The sequence below is a fragment of the Trichoplax adhaerens genome, genomic scaffold (assembly GCF_000150275.1).
Source record: "Trichoplax adhaerens TRIADscaffold_2 genomic scaffold, whole genome shotgun sequence".
In the NCBI taxonomy this organism is placed as follows: Eukaryota; Metazoa; Placozoa; class Uniplacotomia; order Trichoplacea; family Trichoplacidae; genus Trichoplax; species Trichoplax adhaerens.
In genome coordinates this window covers 6,038,292-6,059,157 of record NW_002060944.1, presented here as the reverse complement: position 1 = coordinate 6,059,157, position 20,866 = coordinate 6,038,292, and the positions used below count along the sequence as shown (strand labels likewise).

The following is a 20,866-nucleotide window of genomic DNA, read 5'->3' as shown; positions in this document are numbered from 1 at the left end:
TACTGTACAGTACTGTACTGTACTGTATAACCCTCGTCGAAAATATGTACTGTAGGATGACCACTTGCCTAGTCTGTACTTCTGTACATCGGTATCGAAGTTGATCATAGTATGGTGTACGGTTCCAGTCTTCCGAGACAGTCAAATAACCCAACAAAATAGCAAAAGAACAGTCCGCCTTCTCATTTTGACCTGCGACACTTGCTGACTGACGCTAGCTCAAAGTGTCGTTAGCTGGACCTCTTGCAGCTCGTTGGAACTCATCCTGATCGTTTCAACTTGCAATTTAATGTTAGCATCCAATTTCGCCAGCTATTTGATCTACATCGACTACCCTATTGACACATACTAGATACTGTCGTAAATTTGGATGCGGTAGAATGGTTTTACAAGGAATCAATAGGCTGACAACTTGTTGCCGTATGCTTAAAATGGCAGGTTAGAGACAGAGCAGATCAATGCAACAGCAAGTTGATCATTGCTCGTGCAAATAACCGATATGACCCATACGCGTAATAACGATTGTCAATACAAGGATAAATGCAACCTGATGCAATCTAGTGGATCAGATTTCGGACCTGTAAAACACAACCATAACCAATAATTAACCATAATACTATGCACATAACTAAACTAGCATAGGCATAAGTGCAGATTATTCGTATTATCAAGTATCATTAATTGAATTGAATGATGCAGAATACGCTATCGACTGTACAACGCAGCCAGTTGTCCAGAGCTAGACAGAGATACGTACGTATGCAAACAGTTCAAGAAATGCAATTGAAACTATTGATTTTTTTAGGAAAGCTACGAATAGGCAATTACTATTCGCCATCTATGCTATTCTCCAGCCGATATAGGCAGATTTTTAGGTACAACTAGCTCTTAACTTAAAGCACTGCTATGTAACCATTCAATTATAATTATAATTATAATTAGTGACAAAATACAACCACGTCTATTCCTTGTATTCGTATAGATCTTGGTCTTCATTTAGTTTGGTACAACCTAAACAAGTATCTCCAGCTCAGCCTGTCCCACAAGGTATACCGTTGCCTCCATACGCTTTAACAGGCGTAGTCCCTCCGTCACCTATCACTATTGAAATTAAAAATGAAGACCAGATTGACGCCATGAAGAGATCTTGTCAATTGGCATACCGAATTTTAGATTCTGTTAAAAACTACATTAAGGTACACTGAAAAACGACATGGCAATATAATTTTAGTTTAGAGCATCAATATTAGCTCATAGAAAATTTCAGCCCTTGATAATCCATGCACGCGCATATAATGAATATTCACGTTTACTGTATATCGACATAGACTGTAAATATGGCATTACAATGATTAATTATTGCCAACACCAACTTCACTGCGATTTGAATATCTACCTAAGAAACGTAAATTATCAAAATAAAACATTCGTACGCATATGCATTAAGTCCGACGCTAATTGAGATGTAAAGTATAATACAACGTTATCCACCTTGCCATTAATTCTGTTTATTAATTGATGATGCGATAAATACTGTATACAACAACGAGTATACTGTACTATGTACAAAAACGTAAACAATAAATATTGCCTGATTTCGATCTTTACACTACAATTTTAGGTTGGGATGACAACCGAAGATATTGATCAGTTCGTTCACGATAACATAATCCAACATGGTGCTTATCCATCACCTCTCAACTACAATGGTTACCCAAAATCAGTATGCACTTCAGTCAACAACGTTGCTTGTCATGGAATTCCCGATAGGTTAGGTTAATACAGATGATCATATTCGATCAAACATTTGATATTGTATTGCTGTTAAACTCTACCAACTATTCAAATATCTATAAAAGTTACTAACGGTAGACAGTGTAGCCTCATAAAATATCCTTCGTACATACGATACGTTTATAGATAAGAAAAATTATAAAATTACATCTATAAAACTATATCCATTTCAATATTGCTTATTCATTGTATGTAATCCTCTTTTCGCTCATTTAGCCGTCCACTGGAAGATGGAGACATCATCAACGTTGATATTTCTGTAAGTCACGATCATAACATCAATTTCTATAACTCCTGACTGCTTTCTGCTAGTAGTATAATATCAAATTTTTACAATAGCAACTTACTCTAGTATTAATAAATTCTAATAGTTGAATAACTTTTATTGTTCCTTTTAATCACATAGGTCTATTATAATGGTTATCACGGCGATACCTCTGATACATTTTTATTAGGCAACGTAGATGAAACAGGCCAACAACTCGTTGAAACTGCCAAACTTTGCCTTCAACAAGCAATTGATATTTGTGGGCCGAATGTACCCTTCCGCAATATTGGCAAAACGATTAGGTCAGATTGCATGTTATTAATGTCCGTTCTATAAATGTATAAATGTTGTTTTTACGGTAAAACTTTTATCAGCAACTTGGCGCGTGCGGCCGGCTTTACTGTGAATAAAATGTTTCTTGGCCATGGAATTGGATCATATTTTCATGGACCCCCTCATATCTATCATTATCGTACGTTTTACTAATTTGTAATTAAATCTAACGTAATTAGCAGTTACTATGATAAATCTAACTTTTTACTTAAATTACTTTTTTTCCATTCACTCTGTTCGTAGGTAATTGGCAAATGGGACATATGCGACCTGGAATGACCTTTACAATAGGTTTCCAAAAAATAGTAGACTACTCTTTACATTTGATACCATCAATGTATTTATGTGCTATTTAACAAGTTGCGTTGATGGTCATACTAGAGCCGGTCATTTGTGAAGGAACACCTGACGCAGAAATTCTTGAAGACGGATGGACTGCAATATCAACAGACAATAAAAGGTATTGTTGATTTTAAACGACTTCCGCTAAAAGGATGATTTATGTACATGTTCGCATTTCATTAATCTTGCATTCATAAGGATTTATACAGTATTACTACGCGCTGAAAAGAAATCTTGAATTAGATGTAATATACAAGTCACAAGTCCGAAATTTTTCCTCTGATCGATTACATTTTTATTTCAGAAGTGCACAATGCGAACATACGGTTCTTATCACTTCACAAGGCGTCGAAATTTTAACGAGGCCGTAAAAAGTCATAGGAAGCTTATTTAACACCGCATTTCAAAGTATTGTAATATAAATAAAATTCAAAAATATCAAATTTATAACCTCCTTTAAAAGATACACCTTCGCTCTATTCTCTAGAGATTGCAATAATCAATGTTAGCGAACTCATCAGGAATTTAATATGACAAAATAGTCAGATATTTATAGCAGCTAATAACATAAAAATTTAAATACAAGTCTGCCGATTGATAATGTGTCATTTTTGAAAATTGTTTTAAATTATAAATTAAATATCAAGTATATGCGATGATTAATTAATTAATTACTGCTTCTGTGATCAGATTATGTAATCATTTCCTTGTTTGATATATCAAATATGGCAGATTTATTACGTAATTATTATATATGCGCCATTTTTTCAATCTGTGTATCAAAATATTAGCCTTCGAGTCCCAAAAATGTGTGCTATCAGCATGAACAATAATTGCATATGATATTAACTATACCATCCAAATTGATGATGATTATACGCAGTTAACGATTCTCAAGATTATCCACTTTTGTCTTTGCGATTACTCGCTGATGCGGTCCAGTCTCCACTCAATCCTCTAACACGATATTGCTGAGATGCTGCTTCGCCAAATACCGGTAGAACTTCATTGGCTTTCACAGAAAATCGCTGCAAATTAAATTGACTTTATAAATATGATATCATCAATTTCTGAATATTATCTGAAATGTCCTACATGCGTAGATTCTATACCGATTAGATTTTACAGTAGATTGACAATCATTTGTTAGAGAAATAATTAGTACCTTTAGATAAATATATGCATCCATACCATAACCCTCCAAGGGGGAAAGCTTTAAATCTCCGTTTAAATACCTAGCATACAAGCGAGATAATGGCAGGCCAACACCAAAGCCAGCCTAAATTAAGCGAGTTAAAGGACATACCATAAGTAAACAAACGATAGTTTATTATTTGAATACTTAGCAAATTAAATTGGTTAGGGATTGCAGAAGAGCATCAATTTTATTATCTAATTGTGGTTCATGTTATTAACAAACTTACAAGCGGCGTTACTGTTTCTGACCTTGCAACCAAATCCAGTGATGGCGGCTAATTTAAGATTAATGCAGCAGTATTTGAGTATTTATTTTGATTATACAGTATAATTAATTATCAGACTACTGAACTATTCAAGTCTTACTTGAGGTGCGGTTGAGTACATGTAACTGTAAATGTCTTCTAATTTTGAGATTGGGATACCCCCTCCTCTATCACAGATCTAAAGAAAAAATTTGAATTTTTAGCATAAATAAAGTCCGCATATCCCATCCCGGTAGTACTATAGTTAATGGAGTATTGGCATATCAAACAATTACAAACTTAATTACTCAATTTTAAGCACTACAGTACCCTAATAAGAATGTCTTCTTCGCCTTTGGTGATAGTAACTTGAATTGGAGGTAAGTTGAGATTATTTTGATGATTTTCAACTACTGCTCTCATAGAATTCTACGCAAATATATAAGATAGTGCAGCCTTTAGAATTCGCTCATACTTTTACACGTGAGAGTAGACGTAAAAAAATCGTTAATATATTTCAAACCTTTAATAGTTCAAACACCATGTAATGCAAATGAGATGGAATGTAACATATATCAACACCACTACCAGGTTCTACGGCTATATACAGAGTAAGAAAATATTTGATTTTCATAGTATGGTTATGCGCGTTAATGATACCGATAGAGCTGGTGATCCGTACTTATGGAAATCTGCATGATGCACTTTAAAAAATACTAGCCAATAATTTATAATTAATTACCGTTAGCTTCGTTAATATCAACTGGTGGAACAACCATATAATATTGATCGCATAATTCGCTAGCATTATTAACTGCACCTGCAATTTTAAAATAATCAAATAGTCAATACTTATTAGATTTATAAACGAGCTATACGTTCAATTATTAAAATAGTCTGATTGGATAATTTGTAACAAAATATTACTTGCAACAATTTCTGATAAATTACAAGACGGATCAATGCAGCCAATATGCTTTTTTTCTGCATTCTCTTCACCGAATAGCATGTTGTGTTGCGTAATTAATAATCTAATACTCATTCTGTTGGTATAGAAGCGATCTACAATATAAGGATATTATGGAAATTTACTATTAAAGCTCGTAAGTACAAGGAGACGACAAAACAATACAAAAAAATGATCAGAGTATAATAAACTTACCTAAAAAATATTGTAAACGATGTTGATCTAAATTATAGTCTTTCTTAGCAAGCTTCAATTCTATAATGCCCTAAAGTAAGCGATTGTTATACATTTCCTTAATGCAGTAAACTGTAACCGTCATAGTAAAAATCAATTAAGAAAAAAATTAGATATATGTTTACAGTATACGTAGAGATATTTACCTGCGCCATTGTTTCTACTACGCTATTATGGCGCTGTCTGATGTTTGCTACCAAATTCGTAAAATTCTTAGCAGTCACTTCACAGGATTTACCTTTGTGCTGGTCTCTAAAATCGATTAACTCGATTAAACTAGTTGCGTACCTATAAAAAATAACATGTACTCATCATTGATACCACACACAAGGATTACATTCTGCATATCAGCTAATTCTGTACGAGTAGGTATCATATTGAACCCTACTGTAGCTATAGTTAAGTTGATTAAGTTGCTTAACAAGTAAAACCTCAACAATTCTAAATCACGTGAAACAATGATTGAAACTTTTTTTATTTAATTACCAATTATCAACTCTTTGCACCGACGGCATATCTAATAATCCAACAGGCAAATAACGCAATTCCTTCATAATATGCGCCAACCTTATAGGGAGTTCGGAACTCAAGAACTTATATGAATTAAGGATTGAGCCATGACGACCTAATTCGTTTATGTTATATTTAAATTTGATTAATATAAAATATAAAAGTAGTAAATTTAATTACTTGATGAATAATTCCATTCCATTAAAGCCGTAGGATGAAAGTGTTACGATCCAAATATTACACAGGCTTCAAATTGAAATGTTAAAATAAATACACTACAACGCAAGGACGTTTTTAGCAAATAAGTTTTCATACATGGATGATGCCAAGTTACCGTTCCAATTGCATTAGAACCTATTTTTACTGTAATGAAAGGGATAGTGATCTCTTTTGGCTAGCGATATTGTTACTGAATGATTATAATTATCGGAAAAAGTGACTGACAACCTATTTTGCGTAATGGCAAGTCAACATTCAACTTATGCTGACTATAGCTATTCGAAAATGTGAATTAACTATCTTATACAGAAATGAGTCTAATCCTTTTCATCTTCATTCAATATTGTTTTATTTTTATTTACAGTTAGTAAAAATGGCCTGCAAGCTATTTTACATACTACAATGACAAACCAATACTTAAATTGTGACAGCTATCGTGTGCAGCGATTTGATTAATCCTTTTTCGTCTCCTCAATTACTTTTAAATCCCATTTTAGCGTATTTGGATTGAATAATTTGATATGGCTGAAGATATTCCATGTCATGCGTGAATATACAGTACACTAATGTGTACATACAATACGGTATACAAATGCGACTACAACATGAGAAGCGACTATGGTGTCTGATCAAATACAACGCTATCATAGAGTAATTCATCGATGTGATTATACAGTAACTATAATTCTCGACTGTATTCATAGCTTGTAACCGCATGTAACAAAATAAAGTAAATTTATCAATGAAATAGAAATAAATAAAGGAAAGTAAAACGGAAGCTGCGGTTGTTGAGAAAAATTAACTGTACAGTCAAGTAGGAAATCATTTTCAGCACTTGCTGTAACCCCTATAGGCTGAATTATGATTCTTGTATGCATGCTAAAATTATTCATTTAGATTACTCTCGCGATCAAAGTAAAGACTATGATTAAGTTAAGAGTGCTATCGAAAATTGAATTTTCTCTCCATTTGGAAAATATCAATTGATTACTTGGAGGTTAAATTTATGACATCTTCAATTAGCGATATTGTGGATCTAGTAAATAACAAATCCATTGAATTCAATAATATAGTGTTTGAAAATAAGGATAGTTGTATCTGCGATCTACCGATGTACTGATAGAATTATTTGTTTACATTGGGCAAAACTATTTTTGATAGAACCATTTAATCAACGGTCAATAATTAAATAACAAATATCGTCGTTAGACAACAAAGTAGTATTCACTAATTTATGGTTATAATTACAGTTATTCTAAGTGGATGTCAGTCATGAATTGTAAGGGATAATGCTATACATCTACAGCAATTTACCAATGGTAGTGATTCTAAATAAAACCTACTCTCGGGTGCCATATACAAAAACAATTTTTCAATTGATGAGGCGTGCTTTTACGTCATCAAGGATAAGATAATTATCGTAAATTAAAAAAAATGAAAGTTTTAGGACATCCTATTCATCACGTCAACCTGTTACCAATATTTTTAGTGATTATTTCATTTAATAATGATGAATCGATGGATATTGATTTTATGGGTTGAAATTTAGCGTTAAGATACTATAGAATCCGACAATAACATGGCGAGAATAGGTGCAAAAATTACTACAAGTTGACAATGCGGTGTGCTGCTCCACAATACAATATACTGTACTATGGTTGCAAAAGAATTGACATCGCCATTGATTTCCAATACTACAATGCGATATGACAAACCAAATGAATCAACGACGCCCATGGACCATAGTTGTAGTCAAACAGGAATGATATATTGATTATTAGACTTTATTGATAATTGCACTATATCTATTGCTAAAAATTGCAGAGTAGTGTGGAATCAAATCTGTGCAACGGTTGGAAAGACTATCGTTCGTGCTTATGCCTAGCAAGCTTGAGCCTGTCTGTTGATAGTTGATTCTGATTGATGAATTAATTACCTAATCGATATAGGTGATGTTACGGATTTACTAGTCATCAGTCAATGTAATTGGTGGCAATATTGTTGGCCTTTCCCGGCATGTATACTGCACAATGTATATGGTAGAGTACTGTCGCTATTCAACAGTGCATCATCAGATTATTGACTTTTTACTCAATGCCAATCAATCTTATTCATTTCATTTTTATTCGATTTGATTCTTTGACTCAGTGAGGATATATATTTAATCCTGTAGTGATAATTTGAGAGAAATAATAAGGCAACGCTAAGCCTATTGTAGAATAAATAAATATGTGACTGTCGTAGTATCCAGTATGATGGACTACCTGTATTGACCTAGGCTGTAAAATATTGTTTGGGTTGTGATGCTAATATCATCTTCCAGTAGTGTAGATGCTTTGTCAATGCTCTATTACTAGTATACGCATGTAATGAGGATCAAGTCCATCATCATGACAGTATTTCAAATAGATTGCTATCAACTTACCAAAATCCATCAGTTGTTTAATGGAAAGCGACAACGGTGTATACTGACTGTAGCGATTGATGTATTTAATGACATCAGCGCTTCGTTGACGAATTTGAGCAGCCATCAATGTATAAATTGAGCGTCCTATCAATGAATTGGAATTGGAAGCCGATGCAGTTCCACTTGAAATGGATTCAACTGGAGCTGTCAGTGTGGAAAATGATGATGCAATTAGTAACAATTTTGTTTTCACGTCTACAACAACAACAATATTCAAGCTTGACTACTGCTGACACATACATCACTGTAGTAGAGTCGAATTCAAGTTTGCACGAAAGAGTTAACAAGGTTATGCCAGGGATTGTCGAATCATCGACGATGCGCGGAATAATCAATACCGCAATCGCAACCTACTTGTACGTAAAAGCTTCTTTTCCACTACCTTACATCGGGGGCAAGAAGGAAGAACAAGAGAGGAGAACGATGACAGTAGGCAAGGCAATAGCGCAAGCCTAGACACTACTCACTATACTTACACCTGTCGAAGGTTTGGTTCTATAGTGCTGCATACTCGAACGTGCTCTGTCCTAGTCGTTAGTCGTTCTGAATGACTAAACCCCGTCATGGAAGTAGAATTCCGAAATCTGTCCGTCTGGTAAGGTCACCCACAAAAGGTCAAAACTCGATGCTGGTTTTAGGTGTGGCGCTACCGTATCGTACAATGTACAATCCACAGTGATCTGCAGTTGTACTGTACAAGTCCTTGGCCATTTGCAGACATTGTCAGATAAAAGATAGTTTTCCTCAAGATGTTGAAGTGAAGCTTGATAAAAATGTAGATGAGATGATTGCAGGCAATAATTTTTAATTTTAAAGATGGTGAAATTCCTTTGATAAAGGGATCTACTACAAGTGCGAAAGTTTTAGGAGTTCACAATGTTCTACTGTACTGTACGTCTGTACTGTACTGGACACTGGACAGTATACAGTACAGTAATCTCCTTATTTGTACAGTCTGTACAGTACAGTACAGTACTAAGATAAATTGACCTCTACTGTACAATGTACAGTACAGTACTGTAGGTCTACAGTACAGTACTGTACTGTACATGTACAAACTATAACTACAGTACAGTATACTGTACTGTACTGTACAGTACAGTATAGTTATAGTTTTTAGACAGTACTAAAAGGTTTCGTCTCTCCTTACAAGTTACTCAATAGCTGCTCCCTTGATTGATTGGTTTTATACTGTGCACTTTTCGTGCTATACAAAGTAGAATAACCAGAAAACGAGTACACCTGCACACCTTGATTGCACTAAATATAGATCATGGCTACGACGAAAATCGTTCAGATGTACGTGCTCACGTTGGACGTCAACGCTACTGGTAATTTCTAGTCCAGTAGTCCAAATCATTGTATTGTACGTATTGCGTCATGATTGGACTGGACTGGACTCTGATTGTACTGCGGCATTGAACGTCAATTGAATGTCTGCCAATCGCCTTTCTGGCCGGCTTATCATTGATGGGCAAACCTCCAACACACCACCCTGGTCTCACCCTCGTTTTTGTGACGTACATGGAAGGGTCACTGGAGAGATAAAAGGTTCTTTTCTTTTATCTTTGCAAACAATAACCATGGTTGACATTGCGCAAGTGCACTATAGTACGCAAGTTCAGTTCCAAATGGACCAGAAGTTTCTAGACCACGTGATGGCCACCAACTTTATAAATACTGGTGTGGGCGCTGTACAATTCATTCTTTATTGCCATCGCGCATGTGAAGTAGATCCATCGTCAAAGCAAGTCTATACTGAATACACGAATAGGAAAACACCCGCAATCAACCACCTCAAGGCTCAAGTAGTGCAATATTACAGACATACAGACGTAAGTTTATCATTCAAGGATAAGCTGGAAATAGTAATTGCAAATCAATCATCAGCAAATTTGCCCAAAAACATCCACTCCAATCGACTACTGGTACTTTCAAGCCTTCATTGAAGCTTACCATTGCTAATCCGTGACGAGTAGTGACTTCAGATAGTTGAAATTGGATAGGAAATTGCTCCAATCTTTTACCGTACTAATTATTCATTAGTACAACACCCACCAGTACACCTACCATGGCTCAACAAGCGTTCAAAGTGGCTTCTCAAGAAGTTACTACCTATATTAATCGCTACTGGAAATATTCACCTTCGCCTTTATCCATTCGCCAATTGATGGATTTCGGTAAGTTCAATATCTTCGTCTAGCATGATTCAATTTGAAATAACTTCAGCTCTATACTATGCAGAGATCTCATCTTCAGTCTTGACTAAACATGCTACAGCGATACATGTAGTCATGCTTTGCAAGTCGTAATTCGTAGTCAGCCAGTTATTTCACTAGGCATCCTTCTGTACACTACAAATAGAGTTACTTATCCACACCAAGTATACCCGTTCAGCCTGCTAGCAACATCAATAGCAACGATTTTAGCTTAGGAACGTCTTGCTCGATACATATCATCTTACAGATCGGCATCCATCACTTAAACTACAGTACTGTACCTTACATTATTAATTATTGCCAATGAATAGTAGTTACTTCTCCAATGTCAAAGTACTTTACATCAATATTCTTGCCAATCAATAAAAAGTTATTCTGTAAGATCGAAAAGGATTGCTTATTTTGCAATTGTTTTACAGAAGTGGACAGTGAGTTGAGGAAAGAATTTTACTCAAATCCGCCTACAAGTAGTTAGACTCCTGCACAACGCCTATTATCAGGTGGTTATGCCTGTCGTTTTTACATCTACAGTATATTAAATTAGCGGATAGAATTTCCAACCGATCGATGAAATGATTTCAAACGGTCAGCCCAATAGCATTTACGGTAGTAAAATATCCAGTATTAATTAAAGTATTCGCAAAGCGTAACGTACGGTAGGTTTGGCCACTAGCGTTCTCACCCAATAACTTCAAAATTACCTGTAAAATATTTTTATTCCTTTGCTTTATTTTGGATCGTAATACGTTAAATCACCACAGTCGTTATGTTAATTAGGTTGGCTCAATTATATCAGCCGATGGTTGCCCTTTACTTAAAATCTAGAACGGTATAAGTAAAAGAATTTTTTTTTTCCTATACTTTGATTAAATATTTAAAATTAGTCATCCAATAGATACGATAGAGGTGAATTTAGCGTACGAGAAGAAGTTTACATAAAAATAGATAAATAAATAAATTTGTTACCGTGTAATTCTGTACAGTGTGCAAAGGCAAATATCGAAAAGGCTCTACGCACAATTCGGTTGAAGATCGACACGTTAATGCATTGCCTATTTTAACTCACCACTATGGATACTATACGTGTACTGCATCTTGAATAGTTTAAAGGCTATTTTTCGATCAAAATGCCCATAAAAAACTATCGGTCGCTATACGCGTAGCGTATCGCCCTTATCATCAATTAATCACCCTCGTATCGCTAATTTATTAAACACATCGACGTCAAACAACGTGTCTTGAGATTAACATCATTTTTTCCATTCGCTGAAAAGTTATTTTATCCCTTAGAAACACACTGAGTTATTATTTCAAAATTTGAAAGATGAATGCAACGTTGCGTACAACTTACAATACTGTATAGCTATAATACTGTAGTAAGGTAAACTAGCTGGTCGCAAGATTTTTATTTTGCTATACAGGAAACTGTAAAATACGCAATTACCCACCTTTATTACTGTCCATACTACAATATCGTCGCTTGCATAACACTAATGGCACATATGAGTATAATTGAACGATAAATATATTCTTTCTCATCGATCGCAAAAAATAGTCCATCCCTCGCTCGTTAAACTTCGTGTACTTGTACTTTTTTACTTTACTATGTTACTGTCACCGCACAATGAGCATATTTATTAGTATTAATATCAAATATATACGTATTGTATAGTTTGTAGACTAAACTTGAATGACTTCGTGTGAACCTGTTCTTACAGAAGGACTAATTTTGTTATTTATTATGATGATGAAAGGTCGAACGGCCACAAGTCAGGATTCCTATCGATATTTAAGATGTGAGCTGCCTATTAGGCTTGCACACATTATGAAGGAGCTTCACCACTTGCCCAATATACTTATGGAAATGCCTTCGGTTCAAACTTTAAACGGCTGGTAAGTACTGCCATACGAGTATATTTTTTGTAGTCATCTACTGTGCCTAGGATAAGGTTGTACACAACTTTTAGTCTTCTGCACCTCTTGTACTATAAAAACCACACAATTTTAGAACGATTATCATAACAGTACAGCTTCCTACTTCAGTTACATCACATATTGCAACAAGCTTAATTCTAATCCTTTCCGATAAATTACCTATATACAGTAGTATTTAAACTGACCTTTCCACTTGGTTCACATAATCACGTTGCAATTTTGATTTCCAAATTATTTCATGTTCGTCTTCCATTGTTACAAGTTATTAATAGTTGCTGCAATTTGTGATCAATTAGGTATTCTCAAAGCTTATCGGAACTAATTGAATTTCGAGAGAAAAACGCAGATAATGACAGCGACTGTATGGTAGATAAGTTTACTGATTTAATCCATAACATCAATCAACGCCATAGCACTGTTATAGAAACCATGGCCAAAGTATGTACAAGTAGCCTACAGCTTTTATCAACGTCGATTCAAAATATTTTAAAAATTGACAGTAAATAAATTTAAATGATTGCTTACCCACATTGATTTACTTTGTACTATACGTATAGGGTATTATGGAATTGAAGACAGTTGTAAAGAATCATAGTTTGGATCACTCGTCGTTACAATATTTCTTGGGTATTGCTTAAATACACTGCTATAACATCTGAAACGAATTGCTATCCAATTAATTTTGAACTGATAATGTCATGTTACAGATCGATTCTATATTAATCGTACAAGTATGAGACTGTTAATTACGCAACATTTAACGCTGTTCGGAGATGAAGAGCCCTTTAAAAGGCACATTGGATGCATTAATCCCAACTGCAGTGTAATGAAAATAGTTGAAAGTATGTCCATAGACTGACTATTCTATTTTTAAACTTTCCAATACTTTAAAGTCAGGACCAGGAATTAATGTTATAACTTTCAATAGGTGCTGCTGAAGATGCGAGCTCATTATGCGATCAATATTATATGGCTGCTCCTAAAGTCGAAATTGAAGAACATAATGGTATTGATATCCGTATTTTATTTCTTTACTATTTAACTGATAGTGTAGTACAAATGAATTAAGTTAATGCTTTCTTTAATAGCTGCTGGGAACTTATCACCTGTAACCATATGCTATATACCATCTCAACTACATTATATGGTTTTCGAGTTATTAAAGGTATGATATCATACGAGATAATAAAATTTTCTTATTATTCTCGTAGTGAAGAACAATTCTTATTTTTGATTTCTCTTTGCAGAATTCGATGAGAGCAACGGTTGAAAAACATATTGAGGGTTATTCTGAATTGCCTCCGATTAAAGTTATTATTACCGCAGGAAAAGAAGATATAGTGATTAGAGTAAGTAAAATTAGAAAACTAACTGTTTGCAGCGTTTTTATTCTTGCATTTGTGATGATAGCTATTGGCATGCACATATTTCATCTGTAAAATTTCATTCTTTTAGGTTGTTGACAGAGGTGGTGGCGTTCCATTAAATAAATTAGATGTTGTATTTAGTTATATGTATTCCACGGCTCCAGATCCACAGGTAATTAACTGTTCATGAATATTTTCTTTATTCGAAGCTGTTATAGTCGAACCTTATAATGTTGGTATTAAAATCTTAGAATAGCGGTAAACTGATTGTATATTTATATTTATATTTATGCCCAATACAGCAATCATTGTTTGATGCCGAACGCAGTGAATCTATTTCTCCTATGGTAACTAAAAATTGTGTAAATTCTTTGTAAATGAGACTGGAATCGTTGAAGATGATGTAAATTTATAATTTTTAATTGATTATTTATCTAAAGGCGGGTTATGGTTATGGACTGCCATTATCACGGCTTTATGCTAGGTATTTAAACGGTGATTTAAAACTATCTCCTTTAGAAGGTTATGGGATGGATGCTTATATATACTTAAAGGTGAGTATAATACGATATTTAGTGTAAGCTTTAGAATATTACTTGGCTAATGTCTTAAAAAAAGAAAGCTAATTTTAAAGTAAACTGCGGATAGATAATCAACTGTCTATATTCATCATATCCGACACTGCAGTCTAGTCTTTATACGTATATTTCAATACTTCATAGATTTCTACGGTAGCGTACATTCTAACATAATCTTTTAAAAATTGTGTAGCGATTTTCAGTCAATGCAAATGAAGTCATTCCCGTATTCAGTGAAGCCGCAACGCAACGGTATAAATTTGGTAATTTAAGTGGCGATTGGACATGCCCACAGTAATAATGCTACCTCGTCTCCGCGTGGTTTACAAAAACGAAAGTGCTTATTATGGGTTTCGGCACAATCTTTTAATATAGATTTCGTTTCATGTACTAAAGCTGTAGATTACAACTGTTCTGTACACGAACTGATTATTGCTGTAAAATTCTTATGGAACTGCATATACCTTGTGCTAATTTAACTAGAAATTGAGATCTATAGTTTTCGCACTGAATATATTTTAAGCTTGACTGATAAAATTTTCTATAAAAAAAATGTATGTTATCGTCCGAATGAATGAATGATAGAAATTGATTTTATATCGATATGACTGCTTTTAAGTGTAATCTCTAATAAGTAATTGAATGAATATACTCGCAATAGAAGAAAATTGTTATTGTATATTAATATATATATATATATATCCTTAAATTAATGGATATTTACAAGAACTCATATTGCTTGTATCTCTAAATTTCGTGTGACGGAAATGATATGGTACACGCGTATACCTATGTTACTCTGTTTAGTTAGTATAGTCTCTTAAATCATGAACCATATGCTTTTGCGGTATAAACGAATGTTTTATATGAACAAAATAAGGAATATTATATACAGTTGTATACTATGCCTATCTCGCAATGTACATGTAAGATCTGAACTTGATCTTCTCTGCAATTATAATTATATTTCATTACTGTACGAAACGCGGAGCGTACACAGTAAGAACTAAGTATATATTGGTACTTGCTGTTAATACAGCTGTTTAAATAAATTATTTATTAAAAGCCATTCTCGTTAATTATAGGAAACACGAAGCGCATCAGGTGTACAGTAATCGTAACTTTGTTATTTTTTAAATACCGTCGTAGGCTGCTCTGAAAATCATTCTACATTTACCATCAGTAGCACTCCTACTCGAATATTGATCAAGAATGCACATTATAAGACGTATTGCACATTTTACATACCTTTTACAAAGCTCGAATGTACAGTATCTTAGGTAAAAGTCTTTGATATTTATAAATCTGGTATGCAGATCGAACGGACTCCATTCAAATACCCACAGCCTATTAGTAGTTTATACGCGTACTGTACTCATATATGAATGCGCAAGTCTTTAATGTTTACTGCATACTCCGTGAGCCATGTATGAAAATCTAGCCTATGCAATCTTAAAAAGGGCCATATTGATGGTACGTTAAGTAGAAGTTTTGACATGGATAGGTACGGTATAAAAATTAAATTGATTCAATTGAAAGAGAGAAGCTTTAGGTAACTTCTTCGCCATAGTAAATTTTGACTGATATACGGACATGCGCAATTGAAATAAATCTTAGATCTAACCAGCGGCATAAACGCATAGCTCATCCCTTAAAACACTCGCAAAATTAGAGAAGTGTTTTCGAGCTAGGAATCCTAATCTGTGCTAGATAGTATCCTCTAATCTCTCCAGTTGGTAATTGGAGCTAGTAGGGACGCCTGCGAATAGACCTTGTACGATTTCTCTGTACTTTATTTAATTGTTGTACTGGACTGTATCCAAGTCGATGCTAGGCTAACAAAACTATTGAAATTGATGTTGAATCGCTAGCGATATCAGTTCTAGGTCGAATTGTTGCAAGGTAGTTATAATAATTGGAAAGAAGGAAATCATGAACGTAATGCAGCAAGGAATTCGTGCCTCGATAACACAGTTGATTGATCTGACATGTTGGAACAAATGGAATTACCAAGGTAGGCGAGCTATCTTGTCTGCTCGATTCTATGCCAGAGGAAGAAAATCATCCTCCAGTCGTTGGCTTCGTCGACAACGTGACGATCCCTACGTTAAAAAGGCAATGGAACTGGGTTACCGATCTCGCAGCGCTTTTAAATTATTAGAAATGGACAAGAAATTTAAAATATTTAAAAAAGGCGATATCGTGATTGATATTGGAGCTAGCCCTGGATCATGGACTCAAGTTGCTTTAGATAAAACTGGAAAGAGTAAGTGTGATAATACCTCACTGAGCTTTCGTTATTCATCCTCTCTTCTATGCGTAGAATTAGTAAGTTCAAATGTCCACAGATACATACCAATACTGATATAGAATAAAAATAGACTTTGTAAAATTATATCTACCGTTAGTAGTATTTATTTTACCTCTGATATACTGTACTCTGATAGCACCTTGGTGCTCTTTGCATATGATAGTATAGTACCAATAAGTTGCTGTACAAACTTATGAAATATGACTCTAAGGTTGTGGCATAGAATAAATAAATTTTCATTATTCATGTACTCATATACATGTAGAACTGGTGATGCAGAATCAAAATCTTCGCAGAAGTACACCAACGCTGATATGCAGTAGAATAAAAAATAGACTTGTTAAAGTTAAAGCTATGTATACAGCTAGTAGTCGTCTCTAATAAACATCTTGGTGTTCTTTGTATATGATGCTACCTGTAGACCATAAATCATGATACTAACCATTGCCATATAATAATTTGACTCAGCACTCTGAGTGATACAGTGTTAAAAATCTTCGTAGACGTACAGCACGCCAGCACCGATGTAGAATAGACTTTGCAAAGTTATATACTGTACATAGCTAATATTCGTCTCTAATAGCCATCTTACTGCTCTTCATGTATGCATCCATTATCGATAAGCTATAAATTATTATACTAATCATTGGCATACAACTTATTACAGGGGGTCTTGTCATGGCAGTAGATATACGTGGCATGAAATCAGTTGGTGAAGCCATGATTTTCGATCATATGGACTTTGGCGTACCTAGCACGCATACCTTCATCCAAAACATGCTCGTAAACTCAAAAGCAGATGTAATCATGAGCGACATGTCACCTAATGTGGCAGGATCACCTAAATTCGATCATCAAGCAATTATGACGCAGGCTCTATGTGCATTAAAATTTACATTTGCTAACTTAGTTTATAATGGAACCTTTATATGCAAAATGTTCCATGGTTCTGATGAAGGACTATTTAAAGATATGCTAAAACAGAATTATCACAGAATTAACGAATTCAAACCTGCAGCTAGTCGCTCTGAATCGAATGAATTCTATTACATATGTCGTCATCGTAAATATTATAGAAAACCCTCGAAGGAAGAACGAGAAAATGCTGATTTAATTTGGCAATATCCAATATGAATTGAACACAAAATGTCAATTTCGCTTTGATATTGTCACACTGAAAACACTGAAGCTGCATAACACCTTGCTATTGACTAAAATTCTTAATTTTTAGTTAAGGCTCTCCGAGACCCTATTGATGAAGCTACTTTATTCTACTGTATTAATATTCATATAAGAAGGATATTCGAGAAAAATTAATGTATGTATAATTTTGGATCTTCTAACATGGATAATGCAGACATTAAGTAGTTTACTATTTTTATTACTTATAACAGTTCGGATAAGTCACGATTGAAACCGAGAGTTGTTTTATACGTAATGCATATTGATAAATTTTCCTGGTCATTTTTATTTTAAAGATGCTTTAATATCCGTCGTAACTGTAATATCCTGGCAATCCAATCTGATTAATGAATTAATCACGGAGATACACAGTAGAGTCCCTACAAATAGGTTAAACTGTACCTTGCAAGTCCGTGTTGCTTTCGTATTGTAAAATTATATAGAATAAGAGCAATTTATCTGAACCAAAAATAAAGTTCTGTTTATGAATTAATAAATTATAATTCGTACGTGATTTTTAGTACTGCATTAACATTCGAAGAGTCGAAATTAAAGATTTACTGAACCAAGTGCTTGTAATTAGAATCGAGAGATAGTAAATTGCCTTATTTCGTTCTCCTATACTACATTTGTCAGTTACAACAATTCTAGAATATCATCATCATCCAGTGTTGCACATGATTTTTACTGTTTCCTGGATTGGCAAAAGCAACATCAGAATAACTAAGAAGCAATAACCTTACCACATGCTCATAGATTGCATTTTTTAGGCATGATCCGTTGTTACATATGATTTCGCTTTCATCGGATATAGAAAAGTTACACAGCGATTTGTTGCCCTTTTTTTTAAGTAACCTATACTCTTTTAGACTGCTTTGTTATTTAAAGATTATTTCTGACGATGAACCATTTTTATTATATCTGCTAGAGTCATTCAAGAAAACTTAATGCTACGTATTATACCACACCGTATATATACAAGTATAAAGCAATCAATCACTAATAATATTATTATTATTACATAATTACAGTTGTAAGTCATTGAATGTATCATCGCAGCACTAGCTCTGCAAATTACACATTTTGCGCAATAAAGACACCTTACCACAATAATAGCAAGCGGATCTTAACTTTTACGAGTAGAGCAGTAACAGTATCCGCTGATGAACAATAACGATGCATGTAATATATGCATTAATTAAGTAATATTACGCGTTATACTCTTCATTCAGGCTGTAATGCAATATATCGGCTAATGTACTTCCAGAAATCACAAGTAGCCAAGAAAGATTATAACTTGACATCGCTCAATAGCTCATGATTGTAATATGACAGTACCATTTCTTGTTTAGTTTTAGGCGGATGTCAGATCATGAAATTATCATGTACTGCATAATAAAATTGTATGACATGCTCTTAAGTTAGACCGTAACTTATCCATGAACAAAATCCATGAGTGGGATATATTCTGATAACCTCGAAAAATATAAAAGATAAGCGTATTCCCTCTCCTTCCCCTTATTAAACTTATCCCATGAAATACCTATACGTAAATATGTAAAGCTGTTACTCCGCAACAGCAGAAAACCTGAATGATTGATCGAAAGTATACGAGTAACTACTATAATGATACCTTTTAAGCACTTATTCAATAAGCCTGTTATTAATGGATATTATAATATGAGAGTAATGTAATCATTGAAATTAAAGAAGAAGGACGTACATACACGTATGATTGCATATTGGGACGGAATCTAGTTATTCGAGTTATCTATTATTAATTATTCGCGAAGTGATAATTATAATTACAACAACCTTAGAAGACCGTCCGCCTTTACCATCGTCAAGCTCCTTATTAAAATCACATACTCCAGAGCACCTGCAATCTGGATATTGAGAATTGAATAGCAGAATAAAAAATAAAACTATTCCTATCCTGATCAGGAATATATTACTGTGTCAACATAACACTATAGCCGATAAGAGCCACGTCCATCACAACATGAATTTCACTGAAAATCACTGACTATGTTCCTATACCATTTACATGTATATTTCTATTTTGATCTAAATATCAGTTAGTAACAATTTTGCTGTCTGTGTAATTAAGATACAGTATTAATACTCTTAGTAGAAAATCGCTGCTAATTGTAATTAATACGTATTTATGTCAATAACATCCTATGATCCACCGTTACCATAGGATTACAATATGGCTATGATACATCTACAGCATATTATTTCACCATTTATTATAAATATTTATTAGGCTTAATTATACAGTAGTATACTTGTTGAGAAGATGCTATTAAAAATTGTTGCAACATTAAAGTTGGCATTAATTAATATCTCATCTTCAATCGTTTCTTATTGGTAATCAACCATGAAATCATAGCGAATGAATCATAGATGTATCATATACAGTCGGGTATTCCAAAAGGGGATATGCGACATACGCTCAAATATCCATAATAGAAAATGTGCTATACCATATTGCATCAAAACACCATATGTCATACACATGCAGCAATCATGTGATAAGAAATCAATATTATCGATTAAATTTTGTATTAAATACTATCTTACTCCATTCATAGACACTTACAATACTGACATTTTCATCTTAGAATAGTTATACCCATTCTGTCGAGAATTAGTCCAATCCGTTTCTGTCGATAAAGAAGCTCAAAATTACAAA

At 34.0% G+C, this 20,866-nt stretch overlaps 4 protein-coding genes across 4 annotated transcripts; 3 read left to right on the top strand and 1 right to left on the bottom strand.

The window, feature by feature from the left end:
• Positions 1-380: 380 nt before the first annotated feature.
• Positions 381-3,108, top strand: TRIADDRAFT_53589 (uncharacterized protein; the record flags this gene model as incomplete). The annotated part of the gene is made up of 10 exons (XM_002110012.1): positions 381-438; positions 806-875; positions 983-1,196; positions 1,622-1,770; positions 2,011-2,053; positions 2,201-2,364; positions 2,437-2,534; positions 2,639-2,686; positions 2,777-2,855; positions 3,042-3,108. The coding sequence occupies 10 exons, from the start codon at positions 381-383 to the stop codon at positions 3,106-3,108; spliced, it is 990 nt and encodes a 329-aa protein (XP_002110048.1).
• A 528-nt stretch (positions 3,109-3,636) lies between these two features.
• On the bottom strand, positions 3,637-8,640 carry TRIADDRAFT_20860 (uncharacterized protein; the record flags this gene model as incomplete). The annotated part of the gene is made up of 12 exons (XM_002109456.1): positions 3,637-3,765; positions 3,903-4,016; positions 4,162-4,209; positions 4,301-4,378; positions 4,510-4,608; positions 4,703-4,779; positions 4,922-4,999; positions 5,107-5,241; positions 5,342-5,411; positions 5,527-5,668; positions 5,867-6,005; positions 8,535-8,640. The coding sequence occupies 12 exons, from the start codon at positions 8,638-8,640 to the stop codon at positions 3,637-3,639; spliced, it is 1,215 nt and encodes a 404-aa protein (XP_002109492.1).
• Positions 8,641-10,647: 2,007 nt separating this feature from the next.
• Positions 10,648-14,973, top strand: TRIADDRAFT_53587 (uncharacterized protein; the record flags this gene model as incomplete). Its single annotated transcript, XM_002110011.1, has 12 exons — positions 10,648-10,756; positions 12,550-12,688; positions 13,027-13,168; positions 13,288-13,357; positions 13,438-13,572; positions 13,659-13,736; positions 13,819-13,895; positions 13,978-14,079; positions 14,186-14,269; positions 14,400-14,444; positions 14,538-14,651; positions 14,869-14,973. 12 exons carry the CDS (start codon positions 10,648-10,650, stop codon positions 14,971-14,973), a joined length of 1,200 nt encoding a protein of 399 aa, XP_002110047.1.
• A 1,634-nt stretch (positions 14,974-16,607) lies between these two features.
• TRIADDRAFT_53586 (uncharacterized protein) lies at positions 16,608-18,120 on the top strand (the record flags this gene model as incomplete). Its single annotated transcript, XM_002110010.1, has 2 exons — positions 16,608-16,941; positions 17,654-18,120. 2 exons carry the CDS (start codon positions 16,608-16,610, stop codon positions 18,118-18,120), a joined length of 801 nt encoding a protein of 266 aa, XP_002110046.1.
• Between the last annotated feature and the right edge of the window lie 2,746 nt (positions 18,121-20,866).